We start from the raw sequence: 18431 nt of genomic DNA, 5'->3' as shown, positions 1-18431 counted from the left end.
CCCAGGAGCCGTGAGAAGGGCCAGGAGGCCAGGATCAGCCCCCCCGGGTGGCTGGGGTTCTGATTCGGGGCCGGGGGAGCAGGCTGGGGGGTGCCGGGGGGTCCAGGCCGGGGGAGGCCAGGCCAGAGCGGGGAGCAGGCCGGATGCAGCAGGGGCAGGCGATGGGGCAGGCGCGTGGGATGACCACAGCATGGCCGTGGGAGGCTCACGCCCCGAGCCCTGCAAGGCCCCAGCCCTCACGTCCCTGCAGTGGCAGCTCCCTCTGCCTCCCTCGCCCGCTCAGCTGCCGCCTGCCAGCCCTGCGCTGGGCCCATCTACGGCCCCGGGGGGCTGCCCAGGAGGGGAGGGGCCCCAGCTGGAGCCGGGGCAGCGAGCATCATGGCAGGACCAGGACCCTCGGGCTGCAGGTCTGGAGCTGGGGCCCTCCCGCCCCGACACCAGACGAGACTCCCCTGCCCGGCCCTGGCCCAGCTTTGCAGACAGAGATTTGCCTGGTGCTCTGGGGCCAGCACAAGCCCTGGCCCCTCTGGCAGGCTGCCCTCCAGCTGCTTCGCCCCGGGGCCCGTAGAAAAGCTCCGAACCTCCCGGGCGCCCTGGCAGGCCCCGGCGTGGCACCGATCCCTGGGCCGGGCCCTGCGGGCGGGAGGGACCCCCTGCTCCGCGGGCGCTGGGGGCGTGAGGTCCGGCCGAGCACGCCCCGCTGCCCAGAGTTGGAGCGGGGTCTGTAGCAGTGACTGGGAACCTCTTGCCCAACGGAGCCCGGCACAGTCTGCTGCAATCGGGCTGGGAAACCTCGTGCTGGGGGGGTTGGGGCTGGCAAGGAGGCGTCTCCCTGCCCCTTCCCGTGCATCAGGATGAGGGGGGCCGGTGCAGCCTGCGGGGGGGCCTGGTGATGGGATACGGCCCGGCCCTGGCTCAGGACTCGTGCCCTCAACTGCATGGGTGTAGCAGCCCCTAGCCAGGTGCGCCACAGCCCGGGAGCGTCCGGGGCTCCCAGCACGCCAGGCGTCAGCCGTGACTTGGTGCTGAGCCGCCCCTGCCCGTCAATCACAGCCAGCCCCCGCTCCCTGGCCTGGCAGCCCTGCAGCGCCAGCCCCGGGGTGCAGGAGAGCCGCCCCACCGCTGCAGCTGCAGGAAGCTGGGCCCCAGGGTGCTGAGACCCCTCTTGGCTCGACACAGGGCCTGGGGCTCCCTACGACACACAGCCGGCCTGGGCGCCCCTTCGGCGTTCCTGGGACAAGGAGCAAACCGGGCCTGGAACCATCACGAGACGACATGCGGAGAGCAGCTTTGCTGAGTGTAATTGCACCATGGAACCCCTGTGGGGCCAGGCCCCTTTCCCCATGGATCAGAGACCTTCACCTGCAGCCCAGCTCGTGCCATGAGTCCAGGGCCGGAGCCTCTTTGTGGGCCGTTAGCCAGCTCCAAACCGGGGACCTTCAGCACCACGACACACCTGCAGCCCTTGAACACCTGGTTAGCAGCAGTAGGTTGTTATCCTGGGGGGGGAGGGGGCAGCCACTAGCCGGGGGTAAAGCACACCCGCCTGCCGGTCATTCCCAGGAGGCTCCAGGACTGGAGGGCCTGGACAGAAGGAGGCTGCGGGGGCAGAACTGCCGGCTGCTGCGCTGTGTGGGTGCTGGTCCCAGGCCAGGACTGTTGCTGGGGCGCCGCTGCCAGCGTGGGGCACAGGTAGGTCCCACGCGGAGAGGCTGGCCGGTGCCGGGAGGCTGACGGAGGCTCCGCTCAGGTACCCTTGAAATTCCTCTTCTGCCAGCAGAGCAGACAGCAGCGTTCCCGCCGGCCGCTCTCCACCGAGCAGGCCTGGCACACGGCACCCTGGCACAGCCTGCGGAGAGAGCCGGGCAGGAGACACAGCCTGTGGCCCCCTCGCCCCTGGAGACCAGCCCAGCACCCACTTCCACCAGCTGCCTGAGCCCGGGAAGGAGGAACAGAGAGCCCCCCAGCGCTATGGGGCAGAACTGGGCAGGGGAGCCCCCCCTGCGCTATGGGCCAAGGGATCCTGTGAGTGCTATGGGGCAGAAGTGGGCAGGGGAGCCCCCCAGCGCTATGGGGCAGGACTGGACAGGGGAGCCCCCAGTGCTATGGGGCAGAACTGGGCAGGGGAGCCCCCCAGCACTATGGGGCAGGACTGGACAGGGGAGCCCCCCAGCACTATGGGGCAGGGTTGTGCAGGGGAGCCCCCCCCAGCGCTATGGGGCATGACTGGGCAGCAGAGTCCCCCCAGTGCTATGGGGCAGAACTGGGCAGGGGAGCCCCCAGTGCTATGGGGCAGGGCTGGACAGGGGAGCCCCCCAGCACTATCGGGCAGAGCCAGGCAAGGGAGCCCCCCAGTGCTATGGGGCAGGGCTGTGCAGGGGGCAGGGCAATACCGACACAGGCCCACGGCCAGGTGCCTTGGCACACGCTCCGCCCCCGCCCCCCGTCTTGTGGCCATGGCCCCTTACCTGCACTGGTGCCTGCGGGAGAGAAGGCCGAAGCCCTGGCAGCAGCGAGCGCAGAGACCGGGGCCCGGGGGCGTAGGGCCGGGGGCTTGGGGGTTGATGCCCTCCGTCTTCTGCCACAAGGCGTCCTTCTCCCTGGGGCGGGACAGGGGAGAGGGTCTGTCGCTCCCTTCTAGGGCACCGCCAGACCAGCCCTGCCCCCACTGCTACCCCAACCCTGTCCCAGGGCTGGGCCCCCCACCAGCCTTTGCAGCTCCCTCCCCAGCCCAGGGGACCCCTGTGACCTGCCCGCCCCCTCCCACAACCACTGGGGTGGGGTCTGCAACCGGAATTGCAGCCCCCCGGCAGGCTGGCCCAGGGGCTGCAGGGCTCCAGGCTGTGGGGAGGTCATGACCAGGTCCGTGGGGCAGCCGTCAGACATCCTCTGTGGAGGTGCTTTACCCAACGGCTCCAGCTGCCAGCAGCATCACCACGACCACCCGCAAACGGCCGACTCGCCCACCACAGCTGGCCTGCGGGCGTGAGACCCCCAGCGCTGCGTCCCAGGCGAGTGCCTGGCCCCACACCCCCACTATCGACGCTGGCCAGCAACGCTGTGATGGGGTGGGGGGAGTGCATGTGTGAGTCAGGCTGGATATGAGAGGCAAGCAGCAGCTCCCAGCGGCTAAGGATGACCCTGGGGCTACAACTGGCAGGTAACACCTCTGCCCTGAACAAAGAGCAGGGAGGAGCTGAGCTGGGTTTTTGAATCGGGGGCGGCAGTTAGAGGCTGGGGGAAGAGAGAGCTGGAAGGCAGCCAGCCTGAGGAGGGGGGAAGCTACACCCCAGAGGGGCACCCCTCGGGGTCTCCTCGCCAGGACGGGTTGGAAGGACTGTCTCTGACTGCTGTACTGACACTTCTGTGAGAAACTGGGCATCTGTTGCCTAATAAACCTCCTGTTGTACCTGCTGAGTGAGAGTCACTCCTGCCAGCGGACAGGGTGCAGTGCAGAGGGACCCCTGAACCCCATCACAAACGCACAGCCCCGCACGCAGAACGGGGATGGGGGTCGAAGTGAGCGGCTACCACTCGCGTCAGGGATCTGGGAGGCACCGGGGACCGTTCTCGGGAAACACCCAGCACGGCAGCAGAAGTCAGAAAAGCAAACCCAGCGTTAGGGGCGACAGGCTGACCCTCTCTCACCCGGCGACGTCTGTAATCCGGTGTGATTTGAGTCAGCTGGACGACCGCGTTTTAGGGTGTGGCCAAGTTTCCCACAGCCCCATAATGTTTGTTTCCAGCCCGCAGCCCTGGCTCCCAGAGCTCTGTGCTGTTATTTAACTGTAATTTACCCCAAAAGTCTCCCCAGAGCCCAGTGAGCCGTGGACGTGCTGGTAATGGGCCGGACAATATTACTTCTCATCGTCTGGCATGGTTTCTCGCCCGGCACCGGCCAGGTCCCAAGGGTGCCGGATGAGAGATGTTCAACCTGGATTAGTGCAGGGAGAGGAACGAGGCAGAAAACGTTGTATTGCCTCCATTTAAATCCCCGGGAGGCTGTGCCTTCAATCCCACGTGCCGTTCTGGTGGCCCCATGGCAAGAAAAGTTGCGGGGTGTTGGCAAAGACGCAGAGGGGAGCAGCGAAAAGGGCTAAGGGAGCGGGGGAGACACCTCACGCTCTGGGGCTGCTCAGCTCGGGGAAGAGACGACTCCGGGCTGGGGCAGAGGAAGAAGGAAGGAGGAATTATCCCTGTCCTACAGCACGTGGGTTAAAAGGAGGGTTAAAACAAGCAGGAGGGAGCTGCTCTCAGGCCCAGTCAGCCCCTGGAATCCCACCGGGTGTGCTGGGAGGTAGAACGGGGTCCAAAAAGCGCCTGGTTTGCTTCCCCAGTGGCCGTTAGCCCAGCCAGGCAGGGACGCGGCCCCTGCTGCAGGGTCCATCGCAGGATGGCCCAGGCCGGCTCGCCCGAGCATTGGCCTTTTCAAACGGCTGTGACCCTCCGGCTGCAGGGAGCGGTGCTGGGCCGCGGGGCTCAGCCCGACCCGAGCGCTGCCAACACACGGCTGCCAGCGCCCGAGGATGTGGCACAACCCCGGAGGTGCCGCTAGTCACGTTCCCTCGGGAGCAGCAGCTTGGACACCCAGTGCCAGGACGGGGCTGGAGGGACTCCTGTGGCGCCCTGGGGCCGTTCCCACCTGCCCTGAGCTCCGTCGGGCTCAGTGCCCCGGCCCAGCACCCGCAGCTGCAGCCGAGGGTCGGAGCGGCTCGAAAGGCAGCTCGGCAGCCTGGACTGGGAGGTGTCAGGAGCGGCCTGGGGCCGAGGTCCAGCCCTGCTGGGTGCCAGCTCCCTCTGCTGCCCAGTGGAAAGCAGCGCCAGGCTCTGAAGCCCAGGTCCCCTTTGGGGACATCACAGAACCACCTACAGCCCAGGCAGCTTGTGCTGTGTGTTTGGGGGGCCCAGGGCTGGGCTGGGCTGGGCTGGCAGGGGCTGCGGGTGGGGAGTGAGGGGCACCAGCAGGGCTGTGTTTTTGGGGGGGGGCTCAGATCTGTGTTCGGGGCACCCAGGGCTGGGCTGGCAGGGGCTGCGGGTGGAGAGTGAGGGGCACTGGCAGGGCTGTGTGTTTGGGGGCCTGGGACTGGGATCACAGGGGGCTGCGGGTGAGGGGTGAGGGGCCCCGGCAGGGCTGTGTGTTTGGGGGTCTGGAGCTGGGATCACAGGGGGCTGCGGGTGGGGGGCGATGGGCCCCGGCAGAGCTGTGTGTTTGGAGGATCTAGGGCTGGAATCACAGGAGGCTGTGGGTGGGGGACAAGGGGCCCCAGCAGAGCTGTGTGCTTGGGGGATCTAGGGCTGGGATCACAGGGGGCTGCGGGTGAGGGGCAAGGGGCCCCAGCAGGGCTGTGTGTTTGAGGGGCACAGGGCTGGGATCACAGGAGGCTGCGGGTGGGGGGTGAAGGGCCCCAGCAGGGCTGTGTGTTTGGGGGATCTAGGACTGGAATCATAGGAGGCTGTGGGTGGGGGGCAAGGGTCCTCGGCAGGGCTGTGTGTTTGGGGGGCGCAGGGCTGGGATCACAGGAGGCTGCGGGTGGGGGGTGAGGGGCCCCAGCAGGGCTGTGTGTTTGGGGGGCGCAGGGCTGGGATCACAGGGGGCTGCGGATGGGCGGCGAGGGGCCCCGGCAGGGCTGTGTGTTTGGGGGATCTAGGGCTGGGATCATAGGGGGCTGCAGGTGGGGGGCGAGGGGCCCCGGCAGGGCTGTGTGTTTGGGGGATCTAGGGCTGGGATCATAGGGGGCTGCGGGTGGGGGGTGAGGGGCCGCGGCAGGGCTGTGTGTTTGGGGGGCGCAGGGCTGGGATCACAGGGGGCTGCGGGTGGGCGGCGAGGGGCCCCGGCAGGGCTGTGTGTTTGGGGGGCGCAGGGCTGGGATCACAGGGGGCTGCGGATGGGCGGCGAGGGGCCCCGGCAGGGCTGTGTGTTTGGGGGGCGCAGGGCTGGGATCACAGGGGGCTGCGGATGGGCGGCGAGGGGCTCCGGCAGGGCTGTGTGTTTGGGGGGCGCAGGGCTGGGATCACAGGGGGCTGCGGGTGGGGGGCAAGGGGCCCCGGCAGGGCTGTGTGTTTGGGGGGCGCAGGGCTGGGATCACAGGGGGCTGCGGATGGGCGGCGAGCGGTTCCGGCAGGGCTGTGTGTTTGGGGGGCGCAGGGCTGGGATCTCAGGGGGGTGCGGATGGGCGGCGAGGGGCCCCAGCAGGGCCGTGTGTTTGGGGGGCGCAGGGCTGGGATCACAAGGGGCTGCGGATGGGCGGCGAGGGGCCCCGGCAGGGCTGTGTGTTTGGGGGGCACAGGACTGGGATCACAGGGGGCTGCGGATGGGCGGCGAGGGGCCCCGGCAGGGCTGTGTGTTTGGGGGATCTAGGGCTGGGATCATAGGGGGCTGCGGGTGGGGGGCGAGGGGCCCTGGCAGGGCTGTGTGTTTGGGGGATGTAGGGCTGGGATCATAGGGGGCTGCGGGTGGGGGGTGAGGGGCCCCGGCAGGGCTGTGTGTTTGGGGGGCGCAGGGCTGGGATCACAGGGGGCTGCGGGTGGGGGGTGAGGGGCCCCGGCAGGGCTGTGTGTTTGGGGGGCGCAGGGCTGGGATCACAGGGGGCTGCGGGTGGGCGGCGAGGGGCCCCGGCAGGGCTGTGTGTTTGGGGGGCGCAGGGCTGGGATCACAGGGGGCTGCGGATGGGCGGCGAGGGGCCCCGGCAGGGCTGTGTGTTTGGGGGGCGCAGGGCTGGGATCACAGGGGGCTGCGGATGGGCGGCGAGGGGCTCCGGCAGGGCTGTGTGTTTGGGGGGCGCAGGGCTGGGATCACAGGGGGCTGCGGGTGGGGGGCAAGGGGCCCCGGCAGGGCTGTGTGTTTGGGGGGCGCAGGGCTGGGATCACAGGGGGCTGCGGATGGGCGGCGAGCGGTTCCGGCAGGGCTGTGTGTTTGGGGGGCGCAGGGCTGGGATCTCAGGGGGGTGCGGGTGGGGGGCGAGGGGCCCCAGGAGGGCTGTGTGTTTGGGGGATCTAGGGCTGGGATCTCAGGGGGCTGCGGGTGGGTGGCGAGGGGCTCCGGCAGGGCTGTGTGTTTGGGGGGCGCAGGGCTGGGATCACAGGGGGCTGCGGATGGGTGGCGAGGGGCTCCGGCAGGGCTGTGTGTTTGGGGGGCACAGGACTGGGATCACAGGGGGCTGCGGATGGGCGGCGAGGGGCCCCGGCAGGGCTGTGTGTTTGGGGGATCTAGGGCTGGGATCATAGGGGGCTGCGGGTGGGGGGCGAGGGGCCCTGGCAGGGCTGTGTGTTTGGGGGGCGCAGGGCTGGGATCACAGGGGGCTGCGGGTGGGGGGTGAGGGGCCCCGGCAGGGCTGTGTGTTTGGGGGGCGCAGGGCTGGGATCACAGGGGGCTGCGGATGGGCGGCGAGCGGTTCCGGCAGGGCTGTGTGTTTGGGGGGCGCAGGGCTGGGATCTCAGGGGGGTGCGGGTGGGGGGCGAGGGGCCCCAGGAGGGCTGTGTGTTTGGGGGATCTAGGGCTGGGATCTCAGGGGGCTGCGGGTGGGCGGCGAGGGGCTCCGGCAGGGCTGTGTGTTTGGGGGGCGCAGGGCTGGGATCACAGGGGGCTGCGGATGGGTGGCGAGGGGCTCCGGCAGGGCTGTGTGTTTGGGGGGGGCAGGGCTGTGTGTTTGGGGGGCGCAGGGCTGGGATCACAGGGGGCTGCGGGTGGGCGGCGAGGGGCTCCGGCAGGGCTGTGTGTTTGGGGGGCGCAGGGCTGGGATCACAGGGGGCTGCGGGTGGGGGGCGAGGGGCTCCGGCAGGGCTGTGTGTTTGGGGGGCACAGGGCTGGGATCACAGGGGGCTGCGGGTGGGCGGCGAGGGGCTCCGGCAGGGCTGTGTGTTTGGGGGGCGCAGGGCTGGGATCACAGGGGGCTGCGGGTGGGCGGCGAGGGGCTCCGGCAGGGCTGTGTGTTTGGGGGGCGCAGGGCTGGGATCACAGGGGGCTGCGGGTGGGCGGCGAGGGGCCCCGGCAGGGCTGTGTGTTTGGGGGGCGCAGGGCTGGGATCACAGGGGGCTGCGGGTGGGCGGCGAGGGGCCGCGGCAGGGCTGTGTGTTTGGGGGGCGCAGGGCTGGGATCACAGGGGGCTGCGGGTGGGCGGCGAGGGGCCCTGGCTGGGCTGTGTGTTTGGGGGGCGCAGGGCTGGGATCACAGGGGGCTGCGGGTGGGCGGCGAGGGGCCCCGGCAGGGCTGTGTGTTTGGGGGGCGCAGGGCTGGGATCACAGGGGGCTGCGGGTGGGCGGCGAGGGGCCCTGGCTGGGCTGTGTGTTTGGGGGGAGCAGGGCTGGGATCACAGGGGGCTGCGGGTGGGCGGCGAGGGGCCCCGGCAGGGCTGTGTGTTTGGGGGGCGCAGGGCTGGGATCTCAGGGGGCTGCGGGTGGGCGGCGAGGGGCCCCGGCAGGGCTGTGTGTTTGGGGGGCGCAGGGCTGGGATCACAGGGGGCTGTGGGTGGGCGGCGAGGGGCCCCGGCAGGGCTGTGTGTTTGGGGGGCGCAGGGCTGGGATCTCAGGGGGCTGCGGGTGGGCGGCGAGGGGCCCCGGCAGGGCTGTGTGTTTGGGGGGCGCAGGGCTGGGATCTCAGGGGGCTGCGGGTGGGCGGCGAGGGGCCCCGGCAGGGCTGTGTGTTTGGGGGGCGCAGGGCTGGGATCTCAGGGGGCTGCGGATGGGCGGCGAGGGGCCCCGGCAGGGCTGTGTGTTTGGGGGCCCCGGCAGGGCTGTGTGTTTGGGGGGCGCAGGGCTGGGATCACAAGGGGCTGCGGATGGGCGGCGAGGGGCCCCGGCAGGGCTGTGTGTTTGGGGGGCACAGGACTGGGATCACAGGGGGCTGCGGATGGGCGGCAAGGGGCCCCGGCAGGGCTGTGTGTTTGGGGGATCTAGGGCTGGGATCATAGGGGGCTGCGGGTGGGGGGCGAGGGGCCCCGGCAGGGCTGTGTGTTTGGGGGATCTAGGGCTGGGATCATAGGGGGCTGCGGGTGGGGGGTGAGGGGCCCCGGCAGGGCTGTGTGTTTGGGGGGCGCAGGGCTGGGATCACAGGGGGCTGCGGGTGGGGGGTGAGGGGCCCCGGCAGGGCTGTGTGTTTGGGGGGCGCAGGGCTGGGATCACAGGGGGCTGCGGGTGGGCGGCGAGGGGCCCCGGCAGGGCTGTGTGTTTGGGGGGCGCAGGGCTGGGATCACAGGGGGCTGCGGATGGGCGGCGAGGGGCCCCGGCAGGGCTGTGTGTTTGGGGGGCGCAGGGCTGGGATCACAGGGGGCTGCGGATGGGCGGCGAGGGGCTCCGGCAGGGCTGTGTGTTTGGGGGGCGCAGGGCTGGGATCACAGGGGGCTGCGGGTGGGGGGCAAGGGGCCCCGGCAGGGCTGTGTGTTTGGGGGGCGCAGGGCTGGGATCACAGGGGGCTGCGGATGGGCGGCGAGCGGTTCCGGCAGGGCTGTGTGTTTCGGGGGCGCAGGGCTGGGATCTCAGGGGGGTGCGGATGGGCGGCGAGGGGCCCCAGCAGGGCCGTGTGTTTGGGGGGCGCAGGGCTGGGATCACAAGGGGCTGCGGATGGGCGGCGAGGGGCCCCGGCAGGGCTGTGTGTTTGGGGGGCACAGGACTGGGATCACAGGGGGCTGCGGATGGGCGGCGAGGGGCCCCGGCAGGGCTGTGTGTTTGGGGGATCTAGGGCTGGGATCATAGGGGGCTGCGGGTGGGGGGCGAGGGGCCCCGGCAGGGCTGTGTGTTTTGGGGGATCTAGGGCTGGGATCATAGGGGGCTGCGGGTGGGGGGTGAGGGGCCCCGGCAGGGCTGTGTGTTTGGGGGGCGCAGGGCTGGGATCACAGGGGGCTGCGGGTGGGGGGTGAGGGGCCCCGGCAGGGCTGTGTGTTTGGGGGGCGCAGGGCTGGGATCACAGGGGGCTGCGGGTGGGTGGCGAGGGGCCCCGGCAGGGCTGTGTGTTTGGGGGGCGCAGGGCTGGGATCACAGGGGGCTGCGGATGGGCGGCGAGGGGCCCCAGCAGGGCTGTGTGTTTGGGGGGCGCAGGGCTGGGATCACAGGGGGCTGCGGATGGGCGGCGAGGGGCTCCGGCAGGGCTGTGTGTTTGGGGGGCGCAGGGCTGGGATCACAGGGGGCTGCGGGTGGGGGGCAAGGGGCCCCGGCAGGGCTGTGTGTTTGGGGGGCGCAGGGCTGGGATCACAGGGGGCTGCGGATGGGCGGCGAGCGGTTCCGGCAGGGCTGTGTGTTTGGGGGGCGCAGGGCTGGGATCTCAGGGGGGTGCGGGTGGGGGGCGAGGGGCCCCAGGAGGGCTGTGTGTTTGGGGGATCTAGGGCTGGGATCTCAGGGGGCTGCGGGTGGGCGGCGAGGGGCTCCGGCAGGGCTGTGTGTTTGGGGGGCGCAGGGCTGGGATCACAGGGGGCTGCGGATGGGTGGCGAGGGGCTCCGGCAGGGCTGTGTGTTTGGGGGGGGCAGGGCTGTGTGTTTGGGGGGCGCAGGGCTGGGATCACAGGGGGCTGCGGGTGGGCGGCGAGGGGCTCCGGCAGGGCTGTGTGTTTGGGGGGCGCAGGGCTGGGATCACAGGGGGCTGCGGGTGGGGGGCGAGGGGCTCCGGCAGGGCTGTGTGTTTGGGGGGCGCAGGGCTGGGATCACAGGGGGCTGCGGGTGGGCGGCGAGGGGCTCCGGCAGGGCTGTGTGTTTGGGGGGCGCAGGGCTGGGATCACAGGGGGCTGCGGGTGGGCGGCGAGGGGCCCCGGCAGGGCTGTGTGTTTGGGGGGTGCAGGGCTGGGATCACAGGGGGCTGCGGATGGGCGGCGAGGGGCCCCAGCAGGGCTGTGTGTTTGGGGGGCGCAGGGCTGGGATCACAGGGGGCTGCGGATGGGCGGCGAGGGGCTCCGGCAGGGCTGTGTGTTTGGGGGGCGCAGGGCTGGGATCACAGGGGGCTGCGGGTGGGGGGCAAGGGGCCCCGGCAGGGCTGTGTGTTTGGGGGGCGCAGGGCTGGGATCACAGGGGGCTGCGGATGGGCGGCGAGCGGTTCCGGCAGGGCTGTGTGTTTGGGGGGCGCAGGGCTGGGATCTCAGGGGGGTGCGGGTGGGGGGCGAGGGGCCCCAGGAGGGCTGTGTGTTTGGGGGATCTAGGGCTGGGATCTCAGGGGGCTGCGGGTGGGCGGCGAGGGGCTCCGGCAGGGCTGTGTGTTTGGGGGGCGCAGGGCTGGGATCACAGGGGGCTGCGGATGGGTGGCGAGGGGCTCCGGCAGGGCTGTGTGTTAGGGGGGGGCAGGGCTGTGTGTTTGGGGGGCGCAGGGCTGGGATCACAGGGGGCTGCGGGTGGGCGGCGAGGGGCTCCGGCAGGGCTGTGTGTTTGGGGGGCGCAGGGCTGGGATCACAGGGGGCTGCGGGTGGGGGGCGAGGGGCTCCGGCAGGGCTGTGTGTTTGGGGGGCGCAGGGCTGGGATCACAGGGGGCTGCGGGTGGGCGGCGAGGGGCTCCGGCAGGGCTGTGTGTTTGGGGGGCGCAGGGCTGGGATCACAGGGGGCTGCGGGTGGGAGGCGAGGGGCTCCGGCAGGGCTGTGTGTTTGGGGGGCGCAGGGCTGGGATCACAGGGGGCTGCGGGTGGGCGGCGAGGGGCCCCGGCAGGGCTGTGTGTTTGGGGGGCGCAGGGCTGGGATCACAGGGGGCTGCGGGTGGGCGGCGAGGGGCCCCGGCTGGGCTGTGTGTTTGGGGGGCGCAGGGCTGGGATCACAGGGGGCTGCGGGTGGGCGGCGAGGGGCCCCGGCAGGGCTGTGTGTTTGGGGGGCGCAGGGCTGGGATCACAGGGGGCTGCGGGTGGGCGGCGAGGGGCCCTGGCTGGGCTGTGTGTTTGGGGGGCGCAGGGCTGGGATCACAGGGGGCTGCGGATGGGCGGCGAGGGGCTCCGGCAGGGCTGTGTGTTTGGGGGGCGCAGGGCTGGGATCACAGGGGGCTGCGGGTGGGGGGCAAGGGGCCCCGGCAGGGCTGTGTGTTTGGGGGGCGCAGGGCTGGGATCACAGGGGGCTGCGGATGGGCGGCGAGCGGTTCCGGCAGGGCTGTGTGTTTGGGGGGCGCAGGGCTGGGATCTCAGGGGCGTGCGGGTGGGGGGCGAGGGGCCCCAGGAGGGCTGTGTGTTTGGGGGATCTAGGGCTGGGATCTCAGGGGGTTGCGGGTGGGCGGCGAGGGGCTCCGGCAGGGCTGTGTGTTTGGGGGGCGCAGGGCTGGGATCACAGGGGGCTGCGGATGGGTGGCGAGGGGCTCCGGCAGGGCTGTGTGTTTGGGGGGGGCAGGGCTGTGTGTTTGGGGGGCGCAGGGCTGGGATCACAGGGGGCTGCGGGTGGGCGGCGAGGGGCTCCGGCAGGGCTGTGTGTTTGGGGGGCGCAGGGCTGGGATCACAGGGGGCTGCGGGTGGGGGGCGAGGGGCTCCGGAAGGGGTGTGTGTTTGGGGGGCGCAGGGCTGGGATCACAGGGGGCTGCGGTGTGGGCGGCGAGGGGCTCCGGCAGGGCTGTGTGTTTGGGGGGCGCAGGGCTGGGATCACAGGGGGCTGCGGTGTGGGCGGCGAGGGGCTCCGGCAGGGCTGTGTGTTTGGGCGGTACAGGGCTGGGATCACAGGGGGCTGCGGGTGGGCGGCGAGGGGCCCCGGCAGGGCTGTGTGTTTGGGGGGCGCAGGGCTGGGATCACAGGGGGCTGCGGGTGGGCGGCGAGGGGCCCTGGCTGGGCTGTGTGTTTGGGGGGCGCAGGGCTGGGATCACAGGGGGCTGCGGGTGGGCGGCGAGGGGCCCCGGCAGGGCTGTGTGTTTGGGGGGCGCAGGGCTGGGATCACAGGGGGCTGCGCGTGGGCGGCGAGGGGCCCTGGCTGGGCTGTGTGTTTGGGGGGCGCAGGGCTGGGATCACAGGGGGCTGCGGGTGGGCGGCGAGGGGCCCCGGCAGGGCTGTGTGTTTGGGGGGCGCAGGGCTGGGATCACAGGGGGCTGCGGATGGGCGGCGAGGGGCCCCAGCAGGGCTGTGTGTTTGGGGGGCGCAGGGCTGGGATTACAGGGGGCTGCGGATGGGCGGCGAGGGGCTCCGGCAGGGCTGTGTGTTTGGGGGGCGCAGGGCTGGGATCACAGGGGGCTGCGGGTGGGGGGCAAGGGGCCCCGGCAGGGCTGTGTGTTTGGGGGGCGCAGGGCTGGGATCACAGGGGGCTGCGGATGGGCGGCGAGCGGTTCCGGCAGGGCTGTGTGTTTGGGGGGCGCAGGGCTGGGATCTCAGGGGGGTGCGGGTGGGGGGCGAGGGGCCCCAGGAGGGCTGTGTGTTTGGGGGATCTAGGGCTGGGATCTCAGGGGGCTGCGGGTGGGCGGCGAGGGGCTCCGGCAGGGCTGTGTGTTTGGGGGGCGCAGGGCTGGGATCACAGGGGGCTGCGGATGGGTGGCGAGGGGCTCCGGCAGGGCTGTGTGTTTGGGGGGGGCAGGGCTGTGTGTTTGGGGGGCGCAGGGCTGGGATCACAGGGGGCTGCGGATGGGCGGCGAGGGGCTCCGGCAGGGCTGTGTGTTTGGGGGGCGCAGGGCTGGGATCACAGGGGGCTGCGGGTGGGCGGCGAGGGGCCCCGGCAGGGCTGTGTGTTTGGGGGGCGCAGGGCTGGGATCACAGGGGGCTGCGGGTGGGCGGCGAGGGGCCCTGGCTGGGCTGTGTGTTTGGGGGGCGCAGGGCTGGGATCACAGGGGGCTGCGGGTGGGCGGCGAGGGGCCCCGGCAGGGCTGTGTGTTTGGGGGGCGCAGGGCCGGGATCGGGGGAAGGTTCAGGCTGGAATTACCAATCTGGAACACGGGGGCTGCGCCTCCTCGGCCCCTCGCTGCTCCCTCCGCCCAGGCAGCTGTGGGACTTTGCCCCCACCCCGGGAGCTGCCTACGCTCTGTCGCCCTCCCCCGGCCCGTTCCCGCCCCCACCCGCTCACCGGAGCAGCTCCAGCAGCCGGCCCTTCACCTCGCGGACGACCTCCTGCCGCTCAGCCAGCTGCGCTCGGTGCGTCGTCTCCTGCTCCTCCAACTCCCTGCGTGCCCGGTGCAGCGCCAGCCGGAGCTGCTCCCCGTCCTGCCGGGCCCTGGCGGGAGCACATGCCCTGACGGCTGAGCCCTGGCCACCGGCAGCCGGCGGGGCGATGCCGGGATCCTCCAGGGCAGCCCTCGGGGTTGGGCTCAGCGCACGGCTGGTCCTGAGCCACCGCTGCCAGGAGGCAGCAAAGCTCGCGCCTCGCCCGGCAGGGAGGGAACCCAGAGACCTCCCTGGCTGGCCCAGGCAGGGTGATGTCCCCACGTGGCGGCCAGGGGAGGACCCGGAGGGCGGACGGCCAGACAGACGTGGGGTTCGTGCCAATGGTCCCTCCCAATCTTCTCCACCCCGGTGCGGAATACATTTTATGTGCCCCAAGGCATGTGGGAGTGTGCACCACCGGCAGACACAATCCCAGCCCGCAGCACTGCACTGTCCGCTGGGAGGCCGCGCTCAGCGCCCAGGGAGCCCCGGGCGTGGTCCTCATCGCTCCTGGGGGCTGGAGAACGTCGGTCTCCCATTGGGCTCGGGTTCTACCCTCCGGGCTTCTCCAGCCCATCGAGCAGATCACCAGGGGCCAGGGCCCTGAGCAGTAGGAGGCAGGACCTTTATTGGGGGCGGATTTCAGTTACACAGGCATCGAGGGGGAGTTCCTGGGGCGCTGGACTCGGCACCTTCCGCCAAGGCGCCAGATGCAAGGGCCATATCCACAGCTGGTGCCGAGCCATGACTCGGCATCGGCCGAGGAGCTGCCCAGCTCTCGGTGCGCCCCTAGAGCACGTCCTCTGTCACATAGGGTGGGGCAAGCTCGCTCTGGCCATGCCTCTAAGCACGAGCAGGCAGGACCCCCATGCCCCTGGGGTCCCCAAATCAGAGACGCCCAGGGATCTCCGTCCCGCTCTGCACCGCCTGTCCTCTGGCTGGTGTATTGGTGACTTGGCTATTGGGCTCTCAGCTGATTGGCTGTTGTGTTGGCGAGTCGCTGCTGGGCTCTCGTCCCATTGGCTGATGGTCTGGGAGCTTGTTTCAAGCGGAAGAGTTGCCCCGGCTGTCGGCAGTTCTGAGGTGCCCATCCCCACAGCATCGGGGCTGCACGGCCCCCAGCTGATTTCCTGCCCTCGCCCTTTGCCAGGCCCCATGGGACCTAGTTCTGGTCCCCTCCTCCTCAAGCCACAGTGGTGTCTTGCCTGACTTGCCCTGCTGGGTAAGCTCGGGCAGTGGCTGGGCACTGAGGGGTCCCAAGGGCGCGGGCACTCCCACCCCACCCACAGTCCCGGGCCGTCCCACTGACTCACCTACCTGCCCAGCTGCTCCTGCAGGAGTTTCACTTCCTCTTCCTTGGCCTTCAGCAGCTCCTGCTTCTGCTGGGCTTCCCCCAGTGCCTGCTCCAGGCGGGCGCTCAGGTGCTAGCAGCGAGAGCACTAATGTGAGCCCAGGCCAGGCCTGGGCTCCCCAGCTGGACTACGTCTCCCAGGATGCACCCCAGCCCCATAGCAGCTCTCCCCAAGAAGGGGGACCCTGGTGCATCATGGGAGATGAAGTCAGACAAGGGCCACCAGACCTTAGAAGTGAAACACCAAGTCAGTCAGTTAGACTACGACACCCACGATGCACAGCAGCGCAGCCCCCAGGCTCATCATAATGCATTGCGGGGGGGCCCTGGTGCATCATGGGAGATGTAGTCTCACCAGGGAGGGGAAAAGCCACCTGAACTACAAGACCCAATGTCAGGGCTCCCTAGGCACCTCCCGCCTCATTTCCCTGCCCCCTGGCACGCCAGCCCCACACACCTCCCCACTTCCTACCTTCACCATCTTCTCGTCACCCTTCCTCGGTCTCTGCTCAGGGGCCTCCTCCCACGCGGCTGCTGCCCCCAGCTCCTCCAGTGGCTCCCCGGGCAGCGTCTGCCTTCCCGCCTGTGGCCCAGCCCCTCCAGCTGCCTTCTCCTTCGCCGCGCCCCTTTCTCCGGCCAGCCCCAGGGGTCCCTGCTCGCCGGCATCTGGCTGGCCACCCGCCACCCCCTGCTCCGGCTCCGCCGTGGCTCGGGCGAGGGTCTGCTGCAAGGTGTCCTTCCCCACCGGCACGGCCGGGAGCTGCCCCCCAGCCTGCTGCGGCGGCGTGGCAGCGCGGCTCTGCTTCTCCAGGCCTGGCACCCGCCCGTCGCTCTCCTCCCCCCGCCGGGCCAGGGCGTCTCTCTCGTCTGCGGCTCCCCGCAGCGCAGCCTGGAGCCGCTGTTCCTCTCTGTGCTGCCCGGCTCCCTCCTCCTCGCCCGGCGCCAGCCGCCCGCTTGGCTCGGCCACAGCGCTCCCGTGCCCGGCTCGCTCCTCGTGCCCGCGTGGCTGCTGCCAGCCCTGCTCGCTCCCAAGGCTCGCGGCCGCTCGGGACAGGGCCTCCTGCGGCTTGGCCGCCTGCCCCTCCAGCTCGCCCTGCAGGCCCCGGGTCTCTGCCCGCTGGGCCGCCAGGGCCCTCTCTGCCTGCTCCAGAGCCACCTGCAGGCGAGCCTCTCGCGCCTGCCCTGCCACCAGCTCGGTCTGCACATCCCGAGCCTGCAGCCGGGCAGCCGCCAGGCTCTGCCCCTGGGACTCGGCAGACTCCAGCAGAGCCTCTCTCTCCAGCTCCAGCTGCCGTCTCTCCGCCAGCGCCCGCTCCAGCTTGCCCCTCAGTCCCTCGGCCTGCAGCTCAGCCTGCCGGAGCCTGTCCTCCAGCGCGGCCCTCTGGGCTGCCTCCTCCTGCAGCTCGGGCTGGGGGCAGCCGCTGGGCCCTTCCCGCCGCGCCTGGCTGAGCTGGTGCTGCAAAGCTGCCACCTGGGCCTCCTGCTCCGCCAGCCGCTCCTCCATTTCTCGCAGCTGCTGGTGCCTGAGCTCCTGGGCTGCGGCGCCCGCCACGCGCCTCCGCTGCTCGGCCTCCAGCGCCCTGAGCCGCCGCTTGGCCTCCTCCAGGGCCTCGGCCGCGCTCTGAGCCGCCTGGCGCTCGCAGGCTGCAGCGGCCGCCTCTTGCTCGGCATCGCGCCTTGCCTGGGCCAGCTGCCGGGCCAGCTCCTGCTGGCGTAACTCCCCCTCCGCCAGCTCCTGCGCCCAGGCCGCCCGCAGGGCCGCTGCCTCCTCCTCCTCCTGGGTCAGCTGCTGCCTCAGGGTGCTCAGCAGCCCGGCCATCTCCTGCAGGGTGCTGCTCAGGAAGGCCCTGGAGTCCTGCAGCTCCCGCAGCCGCCTGGCCTGCTCTGCCGCCTGGCTGCGGTGCTGGGCCACCTCCTGCTGCAGCCTCCCGCGCTCCTCCGTGTGGCGCTGCTCCTGCCGGGCCAGCTGGGCCTCCAGCTCCCGGCCCAGCACCTCCACCTGCCGCTGCGCCTGCAGGAGTTCCACCTCTGCCTTCCCGTCGCCAGCCTCCTCCCAGCGCTGGGAGCCCGCCGGCTGCTCGGGTTGCTGGCTGCTCTCCAGCGAGGCCGCCTCTGACTCGGCCCGGCTGGGGCGGAGCTGGTCGTCAGAGCTGAGCCCCGGGGATCGACTGACCAGCCCTTCCTGGGGTCCTCTCCTGGCTGCGGCCTGGGTCTCACAGGCTCCAGCTGGGCTCCCGACCTGCAGCAGAGGGAGAAGAGAGAGAAGTGGGGGGCTGGAGGCAAGGACTGGGCTGGCACGCATGGGAGAAGCGGGTCTGTGCCCCGTTTGGGGCTGGGGGAAACCGCCAGCTCCTAGGCCCAGCTGACAGGCTTGGTCTCAGCTCAGGTGGCCGAGGGCTGGGCTTCGGCACTGGGGGGCCCCCGGCAGCCCAGCCCTGGAGCACTTGGGCGATCATCCCTCTCAGCGCTGCCCGTCCCCCAGGTGTAACCGACGTGCCCAGCCTGGGCCACTGGCGCCTGCATGGTGGCACATCGACCACGCAATGCAGAAAGAGGGAATCTCCCCTCCAGCCTTAGCTGAGACTAGCCGGCTGCAGAGGCTCCCCCGCTAGCTCCCAAGGTCCCTGGTTTGAGTCCACGAGGAGGCCAGAGCTCTCACACCAGGCGGTACCACCATGCTCAGAGCTGGTTACAGCAGGTGGCCAAGCCCCGGCTTTGCCCCAGGACTGCAGGTCCATGTCCTGTGCATGCTGGGCCCAGTGTTCCCCTGCCCCAGAGCGGCCCAGGCAAAGCGGGGTGCACCTATCCCCCCCGCGCACGCCCTGGGGCTGGGCCAGCAGAGCTGCTCCAGACAGCCAGATGCCAGGCGGGTGTAAACGTACGGGGCTCTATGGCCTGGTTAGACACGGCCCCGTCACCACCTGGCTGCGCCTTCGAGGCCTGGGGCTGCAGGTGGGAGGGTTACACCACCTCCAGCGGATCCTTCCCATGCTCTGACCAGCACTGGCGCAGAGTCACCTACCGGCCGGGCTGTCCCTTCCTGGCTGCTCCGGGGGCTGCAGAGTCTGGGCAGGGTCCTGAAG

The 18431-nt window shown here is 71.3% G+C and overlaps 1 protein-coding gene across 2 annotated transcripts in view; it reads right to left on the bottom strand.

Annotated features, from left to right (window-relative positions):
* Positions 1-1290: 1290 nt before the first annotated feature.
* Positions 1291-18431, bottom strand: part of RUFY4 (RUN and FYVE domain containing 4) — a 30531-nt gene continuing 13390 nt past the window's right edge. The window contains exons 7-12 of one of the 2 annotated variants that reach the window (XM_075001138.1): positions 18371-18425; positions 15821-17587; positions 15315-15421; positions 13921-14067; positions 2469-2600; positions 1291-1849 (exon numbers count right to left, since the gene is read on the bottom strand). In XM_075001138.1, coding sequence (XP_074857239.1) covers positions 1747-1849; positions 2469-2600; positions 13921-14067; positions 15315-15421; positions 15821-17587; positions 18371-18425 — 2311 coding nt within the window. In that variant the 3' untranslated portion in view covers positions 1291-1746. Of the gene's footprint in view, positions 1850-2468; positions 2601-13920; positions 14068-15310; positions 15422-15820; positions 17588-18370; positions 18426-18431 lie in introns of those variants that run through there. The other variant, XM_075001139.1, reaches the window with a different exon arrangement.

This window comes from Carettochelys insculpta, chromosome 8 (assembly GCF_033958435.1).
Source record: "Carettochelys insculpta isolate YL-2023 chromosome 8, ASM3395843v1, whole genome shotgun sequence".
Taxonomy (NCBI): domain Eukaryota; kingdom Metazoa; phylum Chordata; order Testudines; family Carettochelyidae; genus Carettochelys; species Carettochelys insculpta.
Note: the sequence above shows the minus strand (reverse complement) of the source record. Positions and strands in the feature narration are given on the sequence as shown.